The following is an 18,165-nucleotide window of genomic DNA, read 5'->3' on the forward strand; positions in this document are numbered from 1 at the left end:
CCTGTGCTGATGACAGGTAAGAAGAGGCAGGAAACCTTGAGCTTCTTCCCAGGGGCTGGGCCTGCTGGAGCCAGCAGTCCACATTTCTTCTTACAGCCCTGAGAGTTTCAGGGCATTACTCAGGAAGAGGAAGCGGGGGGTCACCAGTGTGGGTGGAGGGCTAGAGCCCTTCCAAGGCCACTCGGTCTACAGCAATGGTCAGGTTTTAGGAGCCATAGGAGTCCCCCTAGTATTTAGGAAAGGGACTTTGTAAGATGGGATTTTGAGAGATGGGGTCTCACTCTACTCAGGTGCAATCATAGCTCACTACAGCCTCAAACTCCCGGCCTCCCAAAGTGCTGGGACTGTAGGCATGAGCCACCACACCTGGCCAGGACTTTATAAAGATTATACAACTCTTCTCCAGGACATTTTAACAGCAAAAAGTAGAAGCTTTGCAGAACTTACTATGCAGCAGACAGTCCTTTTGATTATATGTAGCTTTAGAGCAACTTTTATTTTTCCTTTTTACATGGGGCTAAAGAACTTGCATAGAGCAATTTTTGTTTGTTTTTGAGACAGTCTTGCTCTGTCACCCAGGCTGGAGTGCAGTGGTGCAATCTCGACTCACTGCAACTTCTGCCTCCCAGGTTCAAGCCATTTTCCTGCCTCAGCCTCCCGAGTAGCTGGGACTACAGGTGCGCATCACCATGCCCAGCTAATTTTTGTATTTTGAGTAGAGATGGGGTTTCACCACGTTGGCCAGGCTGGTCTCGAACTCCTGGCCTCAAGTGATCCACTCACCTCAGTCTCCCAAAGTACTGGGATTATAGGCGTGCACCACTATGCCTGGCTGAGAGCAATTTTTCACAAGCTTACTTTTCTAGTTTTGCCAATGCATGGTGAAGTGAACCCAAGCCTGGGAACCGCTGGCCTAGACAATACGGGGCCCTCGTTCACCCACACCCAAGCCCCGCCAAACTCAGTCAGCCTTGGAAAGGAGACGTGTGAGGCAGGTGTGGGTAGGACCTGTTTTTAGTACCTAGAGAAAGGCTAAGAAAGTGGTCTGGAGATGTTTAGAAGGTTAAAACCAACGAAGAAAACAATCAATGACAACCTATCAGGGACTGATTGACTCTCAGAATGCAGAACTGGACACAGAAACTGGATCATGCTAGAAATTTCCAGGGAACCCACAGGCCTGTGCCCTGAGTGTCCGAGAGCTCCGCAGGGGGCCCCTGTGGAATGCGGGATCCCAGGGCTGCCTGGTCCCCTCCCCGCGGTGGCAGCCCCTTCCTGAGGTGCTCTGGTCTGCCCCAGGGGAACCTGCCAGCTCTAGCAGGGCCTCTGCCTCAGGGTCCCACTACCTCCTCCCCTCAGGGACAAACACAGCAGACAGTTTTGTGAAGAGCTTTTTAGTAGCTAAATATGGCACCATGTGTTCCAAGGGCAATATAAATTACAGTATGCAAAACATACTGACTGGCTGAGGTAAAACACACTGCTCCTGCCTCACGTCACCAGGAGGGGAAACACACATATGCTTTTAAAAACATCTCGCTTACAAAAAAATCCCCTAGAAAGGCCTCCAGAGAGGGGCTGTGAGGCTCACCCTCTGCCGTGCTCAGGAGGACCCGCCGGCTCGGCCCTGGCCCACTGCAGCCATGGGTGGCGCCTCCCTCTACTGCCTGCCCAGGGCTCTGTCCAGGTTGCTCTTGATGGTGTCGAGGAAGTCCGTGGTGTTCAGGAAGTGCTCGTTCAGCTTCACACTGCAGAGAGAGCACCACTCACATCAGGGGCGGCTCCAGGCCCTTCCAGGGAACAGCCTGAGCTTGGGCATCAGAACAGCCATCTCCTGCCACCCAGGCTATAGGCCAGAAGCCAGCTATAGGCCACTGCCATGAGGCCACAGCGATTTGGCAGGCACCAGTAGGGTCTGTCTTTCCAGGTAACTGCTCTCCTGAGAGAAGCTGGGAGAGGGGCGTGGGCAGGGTCAGAAGGAGCTCTGAGCAGCCAGCCTCAGGGATGGGGAGGAACTCACTAGGCCTGGTCTGCAGAGGCTGGCCTGAGCAATCTCTTGAGGCTATGGATATGTCCTGCCCCAGGCCCCCTGGCAGCTAAGCTGACTCATGAGGGGAACTTTAGGAAGGGTTCCCTGGCTTCCTCCCACCTGGCCCCAGGGTCTGCCCACCACCCCAGGCCACGCACTTGCTGAGGCCATGAATGCAGCCCGCCAGGTCCTTGGTCATGGCTCCGCTCTCCACCGTCTCCACGCACACCTTCTCCAGCGTCTGGGCAAACCTACGGGGGATGGGGCAGAATGAGACCCCATCTGTGCAAGGGCAGGACCCAGAGCCTGTCCTGAGCAGCTCCGGCCTTTCCCTCCATGCTCACCTGATGAGGTCCTGGTTCCCATCCAGTTTCCCTCGGTGCTCCAGGCCACGTGTCCAGGCAAAGATGCTGGCGATGGGGTTGGTGCTGGTGGGCCGGCCCTGGGGACGGGGGTCGCAGGGGGATCAAGAGCTGAGCCAGCTAGCGAGGAGGCTGCCCAGATACAGCTGCCCACCCCTGGGGACTGGCGGGTCAGGCTCATCCTTCCAGCCCTTAGCCCAGTAGGCTAGAGGTAGAGGGGCATTGTGAGGCCCCATGCCCTGCACTCACCTTCTGGTGCTCCCGATAGTGGCGGGTGACGGTCCCATGAGCAGCCTCAGCCTCAATCGTCTTCCCATCAGGGCAGACCAGGACAGACGTCATCAGGCCAAGAGAGCCAAAGCCTGGAGGGTAGAAAGCCTTTCTCTCAGGGCCTCGCCTCTCCTGGGGCCACCCAGCTGAGCCCTGCTGCCCTCTATAACCCAATATTGTAGCTGTCACAGTTTGTGGCTCTACTCAGCCTCCCCCAACTGCAACTGGGAGGACAGGGACTGTTCCAGGCCTCTCCACCCTGCTGTGGGTCTCCAGGGCCCAGCACAGGGCTGGAGGGCACTAGAGGGTGGCTATCAGCAGCACATTAACATCCATCTGTGTCACCAGCTCCAGGCACCCCACAGCCTGTGGCCCATAGGGCCCAAGACCCCACAGAGTCCTGTGGTCCCCCACAGCCTGCCATCCAGCCTGGCTCGTGACCTGGAGGCACATTCAAGCAAAACAATAAAGCTGTGGTCAGCTATTTTCCGACAATCACTTTTGCAGCTGCTCTCTTAGGCCACTTTCAAGCTTTTTGATTAATTTCCGAATGTTCCCAAATCCACATGTCAACTCCAGCAAACTTTTCTATTGTCAAGGGCTCCAGGGCTTCAAAGGCACCCCCATGACACCAAAATAAGGATTGAAGAAAGAAAACATGGACAACATCTACAGGAAAATGCTTTGTCTATGAATTCTAAGAATTTTGGCTGTGAGCAATCCCTTCTCCATTTTACCTGCACCTTCACACCATTCCTTAGACACTTAAGGTTAATTTTCACGCCTCTGCCTCATCTGCCACGGCGTTTCATCCTTCTATCCTACATGGGAATTGTTCTGGTGAGAGGATCCCCACTGAACTTTCCAAAGTAAAGCCAAAGGTTTACACAAAGTAACAAGACTCTGCTTTTCATCAGAACCGGTCCCGGGCTTCCCTTTTCCCCTTACCAGGAGCTGCCCTGGCAAACTTAGGTTTCTCTTTCACTCTCTATGTCCTGCCTGTTTCCCATGCCTACCACCTTTCCTGCTCTTGTTCCCAACACAATTGGCCCATTTCTCGCTGTTCTTCTCTAACGGTCTCACCTATTTTGTTTTTTTTGAAGACGGAGTTTCACCCTTGTTGCCCAGGCTGGAGTGCAATGGCGCAATCTCAGCTCACTGCAACCTCTGCCTCTGGGGTTCAAGAGATTCTCCTGCCTCAGCCTCTCAAGTAGCTGGGATTACAGGTGCCTGCCACCACGCCCGCCTCCACGCCCGGCTGACTTTTTTGCATTTTTAGTAGAGACGGGGTTTCGCCATGTTGGCCATGCTGGTCTCAAACTCCTGACCTCATCACCTATACTTTTTACTGCAATCTGATTTGTCTTTTAGGACACCCTAGGGCCTGGGGGTTTGTAGGCTTCCCCGACATTCTCTTCCATCCATTAGGTTCACTATGCAAAAAATATTCGCTGTAGTTTAAAGAACCTCCAGTCCTGCTTGATCCCATTTTCCTACTGGAATCAGAGTCATGAGGCTCCATCATGGACTGGAGCAACCTAGGGCTGACAACCTAGCCCTGGAATTCCTGTGCCCTCCTTTCTCTCTAAGAGCAGCCTCAGTAATACACCAGTCCAAACCTAATTTGTGATCCTCTCTCACTCAGATGCCAGGGAGCTCTGGCCCCCTGCTGTCCACAGAGGACCCTGCAATGAGTCCTGCTGCTCCACCAGAGTTTTCTACCAAAAGGGTCTGAAAACCCCTCCAGCCAGAGACGACCAATAGTCCACCCCCACAGGGAGCAGCATCCTCCCAGCATACCCTGGGCCAGGATGTCTGACTGCACATCTCCGTCATAGTTCTTGCAGGCCCACACAAAGCCGCCCGAAGACTTGAGGACCTGAGCCACCATGTCATCAATGAGCCGGTGCTCATACCAGATCTTATTCTTGTCGAAGTCGGTCTTATAGTGCCTGGGAGTAAAAAGGTCTGTTATGGGGAGAGGGCAGAAGGCTGACAGGCTGGGGATCCCTCCCTGAGCCTCGGAGCTGAGCCAAATGCATTCTAATAGTGACCTCCCCAGGGTATAGGATGGGAACAGCATGGGGGGAAGGGAAGAAAGGCCACGGAGTACATGGATGAGGCTTTACTTGTCAAAGATCTCCTGGAAGATGTCCTTGAAACGCCCATCGTAGGCTTTCAGTATGGTGTTCTTGGTGCTCATGTACAGCGGCCATTTCTTCTGGATGGCATACTGGAAGCAGCTGTGCGCGAAACCCGAGATGGACTGCAGCGGGAGAGACAGGGCCCTGGCGTGGTGCCCTAGCCTGGAGATTGCCAGCAACCTCCCACCTCCCAGGAACGGTGCCCCGCGGCCCACACGACTGTTTAACACCAGCCTCCGTGCAGTGAACAGGATGTTTCTGCTGGCCCAGCCTCTCCCTCTCAACCTCCCAGGAGCAAGAGGCCCCTCAACTTTGCTTTGGAAAGCACCGCCTTTTCCCCAGTTCTTAGACTAGTGGCTGGGCAGGGCTAATTCCCAGGCCTGGCGCTGGGGTTGACAGTGTGTCCCTGGCTTATCCAATCAGAAGCCCTTCTCCCCCGGGCCTCTATGATTGGCTCAGAGGTGGTCATGTGACTCAACCTGGCATTTGAGCTGGAACTGAGGGTAAAGAGGCATTCTCTTCTGATAGGGTAGCCAAGCAGGCAGGAGTACGCCTGGAGCTGTTTGTGGCCACTTCTTTTCTTTTCTTTCTTCTTCTTTTTTTTTTTCCCAAGAGATGGGGTCTCACTGTTGCCCAGGTTGGTCTCAAGCTTCTGGCCTCAAGCAATCCTCCTGCCTCGGCCTCCCAAAGTGCTGGGATTACAAGTGTCAGCCACCATGCCCAGCCCTGGTGGCCATTTCTGCCTCTTTGTGGCCTAAGAATGAGGCCATCACAGAAGAAAGGAAAACCACGAGACAGAGATGAAGAGACAAGCTGGGAGAGGAGGGGCCCAGGATGCCGGAGCCAGCCTCACCTCATCGGTGTTGTACATGCCCATGCCCACACCGCCTGCGGGGAAGTTGTACACTTCCCACTCCTTGACACCGCTGCCATCTTTCGGGGTGAAGACCATTTTGAACGTGCCAGCCCGGTCTGCCACAAAGTCTGTGGCCTTGTACTGCAGAGACAAGAGAATGGCTAGGCCAGGAGCTCCAGTCGGGGGGTACCCAGGTCAGTGGATCCCCTCTCCCACCCTGGCCTACCTGGTCGCCATGGGCGTGCCTGCCAATGGTGATGGGCTTGGTCCAGCCAGGGACGAGGCGTGGGATGTTTTTGCAGATGATGGGCTCCCGGAAGACAGTCCCCCCCAGGATGTTCCGGATAGTTCCATTGGGACTTTTCCACATCTTCTTCAGCTTGAACTCTGTGAGGACAGAGATAAAGTGGTCCCACTGCAGCCACCACCTTTCAACCAGAATTTGAACCCCAAGCAACAACACAGCCAGACGGCGGTCCTAAAATTCTTCACGAGGGAGGCAGTGGAGTCTAGAGTGCAAATGTGTGGGCTCTGGAGTCTGCCAATTTTTTTTTTTTGAGACGGAGTTTTGCTCTTATTGCCCACGCTGGAGCGCAATGGCGCGATCTCGGCTCACCACAACCTTCGCCTCCCGGGTTCAAGCAGTTCTCCTGCCTCAGCCTCCCGAGTAGCTGGGATTATAGGCATGTGCCACCACACCCAACTAATTTTGTATTTTTAGTGGAGACGGGGTTTCTCCACGTTGGTCAGGCTGGTCTCGACCTCCCAACCTCAGGTGATCTGCCTGCCTCAGCCTCCCAAAGTGCTGGGATTACAGGCGTGAGCCAAGTCTGCCAATTTTAATGGTGAGGCTTACAAAAGTGACTCAACTGAAGCTGTAAAAGAAAATTACTGGAAAAATACCTAGCCTAAGTGTTGTTGTAAGGACTAAATGAGCTCGTGTGTAAAGGGCCTAGAACGGTGCCCGGTCCATGCTAAGTGCTCTGTTGGCCATTATGATTCCCACATCACACATGGAGGGAGTACAGTCCGGGAGAAGGGCTTGTCTGACGAAGCCTGACAACACACTGCCCACTCCACATGCTCCGGTCCTGGCCCCAACGCCGCCCCAGTTCCTAAGGCTGTGACCCTCTCCTGCCTTGTCCATAAATGGGGATACATAACTCCCAGGGTTCAGGTGAAATGAAGAGCTCAGCACTCAAATGATCCCAGTGCTGTGGGTCAGGCATGACCTGCAGGACAGGGGCAGGCCTGGGAAGTTTGCAGATGTACCTTGAGTGCTTCCCGCCCGCTCCCTCCGACTGTGGAAAGTAGGAAGAGAGAGCTCAGAAAACTCCTCAACCATCCTTTCTCAAATTATCCAAACCTGGCCTCTCTGCTCACACACTGCTGTCACTTCATGGAACCCTCGAGAGCAGCCCCAAAAGCCAAGGACCAGAAGCCAGTCCAGGCCTGGGGGTGGGGGCACTTCTCAGTGATCCTGCATGACCATGGGGACAGGGGCAGACCTGCAAGGCCAAGCCAGCAGCAGGAGGGCAATAGCGATGTTCCCCAGAGGCTGCTGAGGCTCTGAAGGACACAGGCCTTAAACACAGCACTCCTCTGCACAATCTCTCTGCAAACCTGCCTGCAAGATTGTCCACGCCAGAATGGACTGCTGCCCAAAGAAGCCATCATTACTGTGACCACATCAGCATTACCTTCCTCCTCCTCAGCCCTGTCACCAATGACACCTACCACTGTCAGAGCCAGAGTGCAGCAGAAACACCACTGTCCTGGGAGATGGAAGATGTGGATTCTGTCCTCAGCTCTGCTGTGCCCTAACCGTGGAACCTGAGGCCAGCCCCTTTCCCATGCCTACCCCAGCCTCATCAACAGTGACCTCTGAGGCCCCACTGTCCACCAGGCACACACAGGGAGACTAGCCTCAGGTGCAGTTGGCCTCAGGAAAGCCCCAGCTCCGGAGCCTCCCAACCTCCCAGTCCTGAGATGAGTGACATGGCTAACTGCCCCACCCCAAGTCTGGAGAGGCAGGTGGGAGAAGCCTGTGACCCTCCCTGGCCCGCCCACCTCCACACCCTCGCACCTTCCACACGGGCCTCATCAGGGGTGATGGTGGCACACTTGACAGCCACACTGTACTTCTGGGTGGCCAATGCAGAGTCAATGGTGACCTGGTCATCGGTCTGGTCACGGTTTGGGAGCCCGAGGTCAAAATACTTTAGCTGGATGTCCACGTGGGGCAGGATGAGCTGGGGACAGAGGGCCAGAGCAAGGCGTCACCCCAGCGATTCAGGGACACGACAACAAAGGGCAGCATAGGAAGTCTGCAGGCCACAGCAGGAGACAGTCAGAACAGGGATGAGTGGAGGGGCGCAGCAGAAAGCTGGAGCCAGCCATTTCTCAGTGGGGCCTGGCCAGAGCTGGCAGAGGCTGGGGCTCTGGAGAGAGGTTGGCAGGCCAGGCTGCAGCCTTTTGGAGGGTTCTTCCCCCATTGTGCCTATCTGCCCGCCCGCCTCACACAGCCCACCGACTCAGCCAAACCCCAACCCCAAGTACATCTAGATTTCTCCATACAACTGGTCTCCTCCTCTCCTCAAGTGCTTTGAGATCTGACAATCGGAAGTGGCAGTTCTCAACCTGTGTCCCATGAACGCACACACAGTGTGGCGCCTTCACAAGGACTGCATGCTCTCCTGGACATACACAGACCACGGCAACTTTGGAGACGCCAAGTAGCCACACTGGGACCCCTTTGCCAGGGCAGCTCACCACAGCTGCAGGCCGGGGCACTGCCCTGCACACCAGCCCTGTTCCCCTTTCACTCCTTTTCAAGAAGTGAGGTAAAGTGCAGGGGATCAAGACGGAAATGATACAGGATTAACCTTGAAGCTGCTCAAAGTTGACACAACGTGTGGGATTTGGCACCAGCACAACACAGACTGCTGGCGACAGGCCCCCGCCTGACGACTTCCGAACGATTAGCGGACCAGATGTGAAAGAAGGGTAGACAGACGGGGAGAAACTGCTGCTGCTGCCCAACCAGGACAACGGGGGAGTCCTAGGGACCTGCAGTCCAGAAGACCCTGTGGGACAGGACACCCCCTGGCCAGCCCACCTGGAGAGCCACCCACTTCGGGACGGGGCACTACCTTCTCCTTGATGAACTGCCAGATAATACGGGTCATCTCATCACCATCCATCTCCACCACAGGCTTTGCCACCTTGATCCTTTTGTCAGCATCTAGAAGCGGGGACACATAGTGCGTCATGCCCCTGGGGAGGCTGGAGTGGGGCGCCCTCTCCTCCCGGCCAGGCCCGCCCTTCACCAGGAGACGGTGGCAGAAAGCCAGGGCTCCAATTGCCCAGCGTCCACTCCCCCGTCTGCAAATCAGCTCCCTGACTGCTTAGAGCAGGGGCCCCCAACTCCCAGGTCATGGACTAGTACCGTGGGCTCTGGAGAGAGGTCAGCAGACCAGGCCACAGCCTTTAATGCAGGTACATGGACTGTTAGGAACTGGGCCACACAGCAGGAGAGCAGCAGGCGAGTGAGCACTACCACCTGAGCTCATGCCTGGGAACTGCGCACGCAAGGGATCTAGGTTGCGTGCTCCTTATGAGAATCTAATGCGTGATGATGTCACTGTCTCCCAGCACCTCCAGATGGGACTGTCTAGTTGCAGGAAAACAAACTCAGGGCTCCCCCCGATTGTACATTATGGTGAGCTGTGTAATTTTTTCATTATATATTACAATGTAATAATAATAGAAATAAAGTGCACAATAAACGTAATGCACCTGAATCATCCCAAAACCATCCCCGCTGCCCACCACTCTGCCACCCATGGAAAAATTGTCTTCCATGAAACTGGCCCCTGGTGCCAAAAAGTTTGGTAACTGCTGGTTTAGAGCACCTGGATCCATCCTCACTTACTTCCTTTCCTTTCTTTCCTTCCTTCCTTTTCTTTCCTTCCTTCCTTCCTGTCCTTCAGTCCTCCCTTTCTTTCTCCCTCTCTCTCTCTCTCTCTCTCTCTCTCTCTCGGCAGGGTCCTGTTCTGTTGATCAGGCTGGAATGCACTGATGCCATCATAGCTTACTGCAGCAGCGACCTCCTGGCCTCAAGTGATGCTCCGACCACAGCCTCCCACGTAGCTGGGACTACAGGCGCATGCCACCACACCCAGCTATTTTTTGCACCTCAGCCTCCCTAGTAGCTGGGGCTACACGCCCATGCCTAGATATTTCTTTTGTCCAAGACTTAGTTCTTTACAGTTTTCCCTGCAATTCTATGAGCTACCCTGTGTAGCTCATAATAAAATCCTCTCCAAGTTAACCAGTCACTTTGTCTGTTGCTTGTAACCCAAGAGCCCTTAACTAACTTGTAGTGATAAAGGAAATGGTATATAGATAGGTATTGAGTGCCTACTATGTGCCTTACAGGGTACCAATGCCATATAATGTGATTCCATTTAATCCCAAAAATAACCCCAAGGAGGTATCATTACCTCCATTTTATTTATTTATTTATTTTTATTTTTATTTTTTGTGACAGAGTCTTTGCTCTGTCGCCCAGGCTGGAATGCAATGGCGCGATCTCGGCTCACTGCAACCTCCGCCCGTCTCCCACGTTTAAGCGATTCTCCTGTCTCAGCTTCCCGAGTAGCTGGGATTACAGGCACATGCCAACAAGTCTGGCTAATTTTTGTATTTTTAGTAGAGACGGGGTTTTGCCATGTTGGCCAGGCTGGTCTGGAACTCTTAACCTCAGGTGATCCTCCTGCCTTGGCCTCCCAAAGTGCTGGGATTACAGGCATGAGCCACCACACCTTGCCGTTATCTCCATTTTAAATGTGGGAAACTGAGGCTCAGAGAGGTTAACAGCTTACTGCCCAAGGTTACAGAGCTTGAAAACAGCAGAGCCACGAGGACTCTGATCTTATTCAACAGGAAGGACAGGCTTACAGCACCTGCGAATGGAACTCTGAACCCTTGATCCCAGTCGACGCAGGTCAGTCAGTCCTACCAGAGAAGCATCAAAGGACTCAATGAGGGGCTGATCAGAGGTCCAAGGAGACAATGGAGGGTAGAGAGCAGGAGACGCTACTGAAGGAGAGTCTGACTTGCAGGAAAACCCAACAGTATGGTAAGTGCATTTCAAAGAAAGCTCAGGAACTAGCCACCTAACAATGAATCAGTACAGCTGCCTTGGTTTGTTGAACAGTACAAGGTTTGTTGAACCTCAGCCTGCAGCAGACAGGGACACCGGAGCACCAGCCTGCTCCTCTGCCCACAGCCTGGGAAGAAGCAGCAACTGCAGAGCAGGGAACAAGATCTACTAAAACTTCAGTCACAGGGAAATCTCACCAGCTCGGAACAGGATGGCTGAGAGCTGTGCCCTCCCCCCAAAGCAGCACTCCTCAGCCTCACTTACAACCTGCTTACTCTTGTGTTACACACAGTCCTTAGAAACGTAGTGATGTGTCTTCCAGCTCCACTCTAGATTAGACAGAGCAAATCAGATGAAGGGAAGAGAATGCTTATCTGAAAACACTGGGTTGGGGCTGGGTGCAATGGCTCACGCCTGTAATCCTAGCACTTTGGGAGGCTAAGGCAGGTGGATCACTGAAGGTAAGGAGTTCAAGACCAGCCTGGCCAACATGGTGAAACTCCATCTGTACTAAAAATACAAAAATTAGTCGGGCGTGGTGGCATGTGCCTGTAATCCCAGCTACCGGGGAGGCTGAGGCAGGAGAATCACTTGAACCTGGGAGGCGGAGGTTGCAGTGAGCCGAGATCACGCCACTGTACTCCAGCCTGGGCAACAGAGTGAGATTCCATCAAAAATAAAAGAAAAAAAAAGAAGAGGGGAGGGGAGGGGAGAGGAGAAGGGAAAGGAAAGGAAAGAAGTCGGAAGAACTGACAACTGCTAAGTTGACAAGGGACAGAATACCTGGAAAAGCAGGCCTAGAAACCAGCATGGCACATTTAAAACAAAAGTGACTAAAGCCTAACAGACCTCAAACAACTCACTTTTCAAAGACATGCAAAGAGGTGTTTTTTTTTTTTTTTAATCTAAAAATAATCTTAGAGATCATTTAGGGGGAATAATGAGACTCAGAGAGTGTGGTCTGCATCAGAGGCAAGACAGAACCCAGGTCCCTGACCCAAATGCAGTCTCTGGAAGACCTGTGGGTCAGATGTAGGGAAGCAGAACACAAACACAGCCTTGAACTGTTTCATTCCCTAGAGAACAAAAGCTGGCTGGCTGCTGCTGGCTCTGCCACCTTTCCCAAGATGCGATGGGGATTTTGAACCCAATCTACAAGACTCTTTCACTTTTCTCTAAAGCTTGAGTGGAAAGAGCTGCAGAACCTGCGGAAAGTCCGCTGAGCTGTTGTAGAGCTAGTTTAGTTCTGGGGAGCATCTCCTATGAGTTCATTTGAGGACAGCTAATCAAATTTGTTTTAAAACAAAAAAAAATGAACTATCATAATCTGGAGCCCTAAGAAGAGACTCACTTGGGGCCAGTTTTACAGGTTTCAGCCTCAGCCTGGGCTCCACGGTTGGCCTTCAGGCAGGCATGGCTAGGAGAGTTCAAGGTCAAGATCAAAGACCTGGTGTGTCAACCCTCAGGGACCATGGGACCTGCTTATTTACTCACCGGCAAGTGCTAACTAAGCACTTATCCAGTACCCCACTGGGATACTGAAATGCCTAAAACACATGAGTCGAGGCCAGCAGAGACTTGTTCTGCTTGTTCCAGGTAGTGGTTTTTTAAAAAAAATCTTACCTGGTGGCCAAGTTTTAAAAATCAGTAAATCTCAACAATAAAACAAATAACTCCTTGTTAACATGGACGAAAGACTGGCTGGGCACCGTGGCTCACTCCTGTAATCCCAACACTTTGGGAGGCCGAGGTGGGCAGATCACTTGAGGTCAGGAGTTCAAGACCAGCCTGGCCACAATGGTGAAACTCTGTCTCTACTAAAAATAGAAAAAAAATTAGCCTGGTGTGGTGACACACACCTGTAGTCCCAGCTATTTGGGAGGCTGAGGCAGGAGAACTGCTTGAACCCAGGAGGTGGAGGTTGCAGTGAAGAGAGATCACGCCACTGCACTCCAGCCTGGGTAACAGGAAATAAATAAATATAATGGACAAAAGACTTAAGTGGACATTTCAAGTCCAAAGATGATATACAAATGGCCAACAAGCACATGAAAAGATGCTCAACATCACTAATCATTAGGGAAATGCAAACCAAAACCATAATGAGATACCACCCCACTATCCCCTCACAACCACTAAAATAGCTACTATTGGGGGGAAAAAAACAAAAAACAAAAAACAAAACAAAACAAAAAAAAACAGAAAATAAAGTGCTGGCAAGGATGTGGAGAAACTGGAAATATTGTGCCCTGTTGGTGGGAATGTGAAATGGTGCAGCTGCTGTGGAAAACAGTATGGGTGATCCTCAGCTAAAAGAAAAAGAATTACTATTATGATCCAGCAATTCTGCTTCTGGATATACATTCAAAAAAAATTGAAAGCGGGGTCTGAAAGAGATACATGTATGCCCACATTCATAGCAGCAATGTTCACAATGGCAAAAGGGAGAAGCAACCCACGTGTCCATCACAGATGAATGGATAAAGACAATGTGATACAGTCCCCCCTTATCCAAGGTTTTATTTCCATGACGTCAGTTACCTGTGGTGTCAGTTACCCACAGTCAACCATAGTCCAAAAATAGGTGAGTACAGTACAATAAGATATTGTAAGAGAGACTACATTCATGTAACTTTCATTATACTATATTGTTATAATTGTTCTATTTTATTACTAGTATTATTGCTAATCTCTTTCTGTTCCTAATTCATAAATTAAACTTTATCATAGATCTGTACGCATAGGAAAAAACACAGTATCTACAGGCTCTGCAGTTTCAGGTATCCACTGGGGGTCTTGAAATGCATCCTCCAAGGATAAGGGGGACTACTGTATCTACAATGGAATATGATTCAGCCTTGAAAAGGTGGGAAATTCTGACACCTGCTACAAAGTGGATGAACCTGGGGGGCATTATGCTACGTAAAATAAACCAGTCACAAAAGTCAAATACCATATGATTCTACTTACATGAGGTACCTAGAATAGTCAAATTCATAGAAACAGAAAGTAAAATGGTGGTTGCCAGGGACTGGGGACCGGAAATGGGGAAGTGTTGTTTAATGGGTAGAGAGTTTCAGTTTTGCAAGGTGACAAAGTTCTGGTGATGGATGGTGGTAATGGTTGCACAACAGTGTGAATGTACTCAACAATACTGTACACTGAAAAATGATTAACATGGTAAGTTTTATACTTTTTTTCCAAAATAATAAAAATTTAAACCAGTCAAAATAAAATCAGGAGATTTTATATAAAAATCTAGAGATGCAGCAGGCACTCACTCATGGCAAGGATGGGCTGGGCTGAGGGGGGCCTCTCCCTTCATTCCATGACAGCTAAGTGCCCTCCAGTGTGGCCCAGGGCACTGGAGTTTGAGACCCCTGTCTGCTGTTCAGCCTGTATGGTGGAGATACAGCCATGGTCTGCCCTTCTCTGGGAGACAAGTGGTGACAAGCTACCTGAAATGCATGGAGCAGCAGCTAGGCCTCCCTGAAAACCTCCGAAGTGACAGCCACCATGAATCTTCAGCTGATGCATTGCACAAACACTGGTCTCTTGGCGAGAGGGCAGGATGGAATTACACCACTCACCAGAGGCCCATTAGGCCGAGTCTGGGGCTCCTAGCACCCAATACCAAGTAAGGATTTCAAAACCCATCCCTAGCTTCCTGCTGCTCCCAGCAGGAGGCTAGAGGTCCAGTCACAGGCAGCCAGCCCCAGGCATAACTGCTCCCTCCACATTCTGACCCATGCTCTCAATAGAGAGGCTGTTCAGTCAGCACGTCCCAGCAAAGGATCAGAGAGTGGGGAAAGGTTCCAATTCCTGGGGGCTCAAGAAGGCTGGACAGCAATTTCGTATAATTTATTTTATGTATGTATGTATGTATGTATTTATTGAGATGGAGTCTCACTCATCGCCCACGCTGGAGGGCAGTGGCATGATCTTGGCTCACTGCAACCTCCACCTCCCAGGTTCAAGCAATTCTCCTGCCTCAGCCTCCAGAGTAGCTGGGATTACAGGCACCCGCCACCACACCCAGCTAATTTTTGTATTTTTAGTAGAGACGAGGTTTCACCATGGTGGCCAAGAAGGTCTCGAACTGCTGGCCCCAAGTGATCCGCCCGCCTCAGCCTCCCAAAGTCCTGGGAGCCACCCCGCTGGGCCAGAACAGCCATTTTGGAACAAACTCTAGTAGTTTCCTTGGTGTCATCCTTCATTCCTTCCCTTCTCTCATATCCATATCCAAACCACCAAAACCAGAAGCCACCCTCAGACAAGCCTATCCTTGCCATGAGTGAGTGCCTGCTGGGTATCTAGATTGTTATGTAAAATCTCCTGAACTGGAACCTTTCCCCACTACTGGCACTTCCTTTAAAATATACCCAGAATCCAACCACTTCTTCACCATCCCCAGTGCCACCATTCAGATCCAAGCCATCATCCACTCTTGCCAGGTCCTGAAGCTAGAATGCTCCTGATAAGACGGAAATCAGATCACGGCACTTCTCTCAAAACCCTGCAAAGTAAAAGCCAACGTTCTCAAAAACGGCCTGTGAGCCCTCTACAGACCTCACTGCCAAACCTCATCCCGTCACTCAACCTGGTGCCTGCTGAGCCAGCCTTCACACCATCCTCTCTGCTCCTCCATCCTGCCCTTGACACCTGCAAGTCCCTCTTCCCCTGCTTCCAGAAAATGGCCTGCTTCCTCCCCTCCTCAGTGATTCCTTCAGTGAGGACTTTTCTGGCTGCCCTATCCAAACTTTTGTGCACACCTTTCTTGTCTTTTTCTCCTTAGCTCTTCTCTTTTTTGCGGGGAGCGGAGGCAGGGTCTTGCTTTGTCACCCAGGCTAGAGTGCAGTGGCACAATCATACCTCACTGCAGCCTTGACCTCCTGGGCTCAAGTGATCCTCCTGAGTAGCTAAGACTACAGACATGCACCATTGTGCCTGGCTTATTTTATTTTTTATTTTTGTAGAGACGGGGTCTCACTATATTGCCCAGGCTGGTCTGGAGTTCCCAGCCTCAAGCAATCCTCCCACCTCAGCCTCCCAAAGTGCTGGGATTACAGGTGTGAGCCACAGTGCCTGGCCTTCCTTAGGTCTTGTACCCATATATCACGCTAGTCAACGTCTATCTTGTTTACTGTCTGCCCCCTCCCACATCAGAATTCGAGCTCCTAAGGGTTTTGAAAGAGTCTCTGCTGGTTTCATTTCCAGCTCTATCCCCAGCACCCGGCATGGTGTCTGGCACAAAGTAGGAGTACACTACTTTTGTCAAAGACATAAATAAAGGTCAAGTTGAAGTCAACGTCATCTGTGGTCAGGGCTGCCCTGCCCTCATCTTCTGTTTCACTGAATGTGCTTCCTCCCCTCTCACTCATCTGGTATGCATTGCCACACAGGGGCCAGTGAGTTCTTACCAGCAGCCTGCACCAGATGTACACAGGTGGCATCTCTCACCAGCACTGGGCCCCATGCCCTGCAGAAGCTTACAACCTACAGTGTACTAATATTTGTAATCTGCTGGTATTTTTAACATGGGTTTACAGAGTATAAACCCCAGAGAAGGCCATAGACTCCAGCTTCCAGTAATCCAAGAGCAGTTTCCAGCACCTCATACCCTGAATGGAACCAGCCCAAGAGCCCTCAACTTCACACAGAAGATCTGGGAGCAGGCCTCAGCCATTCCAAAGAGGCTTTTCCTCAGTACCTACTAGGCCTAAACACAACCACCCAAATCAGCTCTGGCAGGGCAGCTAGGGCCTTATCTGACATGGCAGAAAGATCTGCACACTTAAGGGGCAAGAATTAAGAAATTTCTGGGTTAGGAGTGGAGTAAAGGAAGGTTAGATAAGTAATTCTCCCACCAGGCGGTTCACAGAACTGGCCCCCACTGCCCCAAGCTCTAACTTACCAGAAACATCACCAGCAGTCGCTAAGCCTATGGCGTTGCAAAATAGGAAAAGATGCGTGCAGGAATTACCAGGCAGCAAAGACACGGGGCTCTTTTAGCCCAAAAATATTCTTTCCTTGTCATCAAGGGGAATGCCAAGTATTCTGTCTCCAGTTGCGTTGCCAGGTAACAAGTTGGCAGAGTCGCAACTGTATATAGTCTGATGTCCAACTCAAAAACCAAGCAATTTCCCCATTCATAACCAACCCACATGGGGACTTCTAGAAGGACCCGCAACTGACTACTTTTTCTGCATCCAAATTCAAGACCCTTAAAAGGGGCTTTGTGTTCCAGTTTTGTGTTTTTTGTGTTGTTTTGTTTCTTTTTTTACCATCAAGGCAGAAAAGAAGGGAGAATTAAAGATTGTAGCTCACTTCCACCGTATTTTTGCTGAAGGTGGTGTGCTCTATGGGAATCTTAGGGGCCTGGGGCACTTGGAACCTGGGAGTTGCTGGACTGATCCCTGAGACAGATTCCCAGAGGTACAAAAGCAGACATGCCCCTTTCTCCTTGGGAGGGGAGGCAGGACTGGAGCCCAAGCCTCCCTACCCCCCAGCTCTAGTCAGCTGCTCCCACAATCCGGTTAACCATTACCTCCTCTGGCCAGGCCAGGGCCGGCGGGCCCCACCCCCTCTTCCTCACTCTCCTGGCTCACTGCAAGGGGCTCCTGGCCAGATTAGGATAGGGGTTTCCATGACAACAGGCATCAGACAGGGCCAAGGGACCTACATTGTTCCCTGCCTTTTGTAGCTGTGTTGGGTAGCCAGGGAGAGGGGACAGGCCGATGCCCACATGCCAGGCAAGGCAGCCTGCGTTGGTAACAGCCTGCTCGGGTTAAGTCTTGCTTATTACGACCCGACTACTGTCTTCTCTCCTAAGCAGGGAGCTAAGGGTACCCAGAAGCCGTGGGAACAATTCCGCAAAGTGACATTTTGCGCGGGCTGCCAGATCTCTGCGGCGAGTGAGCCAGGCAGGGAGGGCATGTGCCTGCCAAGGCAGGTCAAGTCAAGGAGAGGCCCCAGGATGGAGCCTCAAGTGCAGCGATGAAGGCGAAGGGGTGGGGGTGGGGGCGGCCAAACAAAAGGGGAAAATTAAAAAGGACGCTCCTCCAGCTGTGTGTAAAAGGCTCCAAAAATAGCTGACGTGGGCCTGGTATCAGCGTGCGCCTGGCTGAAAAGGAAGGGGAAGTGCATGCCTCCCGCCTCCCAGCCTTTGTCTGAGCAGGGGCCGCGCCACGACCCTCCCTCTTGCCAGGGGAGCGCGCGGGGTGCTCCAGCACCCAGCGGGTGCTAGTCTCGTTCCAGGGGCGCAGGGCGGGCAGGCCACCCTTCGGGTCCCAGACACTCTCAGGACCTCCTCCCGAAATACCTAGGGGCGCGCGGCA

The 18,165-nt window shown here is 51.9% G+C and overlaps 1 protein-coding gene across 3 annotated transcripts; it reads right to left on the bottom strand.

Annotated features, from left to right (window-relative positions):
- Positions 1 to 1,378: 1,378 nt before the first annotated feature.
- Positions 1,379 to 16,860, bottom strand: IDH2 (isocitrate dehydrogenase 2 (NADP+), mitochondrial). 3 transcript variants are annotated; one of them, XM_011986341.1, is made up of 11 exons: positions 16,743 to 16,860; positions 8,814 to 8,905; positions 7,748 to 7,913; positions 5,888 to 6,048; positions 5,659 to 5,802; positions 4,791 to 4,927; positions 4,462 to 4,613; positions 2,641 to 2,753; positions 2,374 to 2,471; positions 2,188 to 2,280; positions 1,379 to 1,748 (listed from the first exon to the last, which is right to left on the bottom strand). In XM_011986341.1, the coding sequence occupies exons 2-11, from the start codon at positions 8,862 to 8,864 to the stop codon at positions 1,661 to 1,663; spliced, it is 1,203 nt and encodes a 400-aa protein (XP_011841731.1). In that variant the 5' UTR covers positions 8,865 to 8,905; positions 16,743 to 16,860; the 3' UTR covers positions 1,379 to 1,660. The 3 variants fall into 3 exon arrangements, with proteins under 3 accessions (XP_011841731.1, XP_011841730.1, XP_011841729.1); XM_011986340.1 differs by lacking the exon at positions 16,743 to 16,860 and adding an exon at positions 14,110 to 14,224; XM_011986339.1 differs by lacking the exon at positions 16,743 to 16,860 and having other exon boundaries at positions 8,814 to 8,935.
- Between the last annotated feature and the right edge of the window lie 1,305 nt (positions 16,861 to 18,165).

The sequence above is a fragment of the Mandrillus leucophaeus genome, unplaced genomic scaffold, assembly GCF_000951045.1.
Source record: "Mandrillus leucophaeus isolate KB7577 unplaced genomic scaffold, Mleu.le_1.0 Scaffold297, whole genome shotgun sequence".
Taxonomy (NCBI): Eukaryota; Metazoa; Chordata; class Mammalia; order Primates; family Cercopithecidae; genus Mandrillus; species Mandrillus leucophaeus.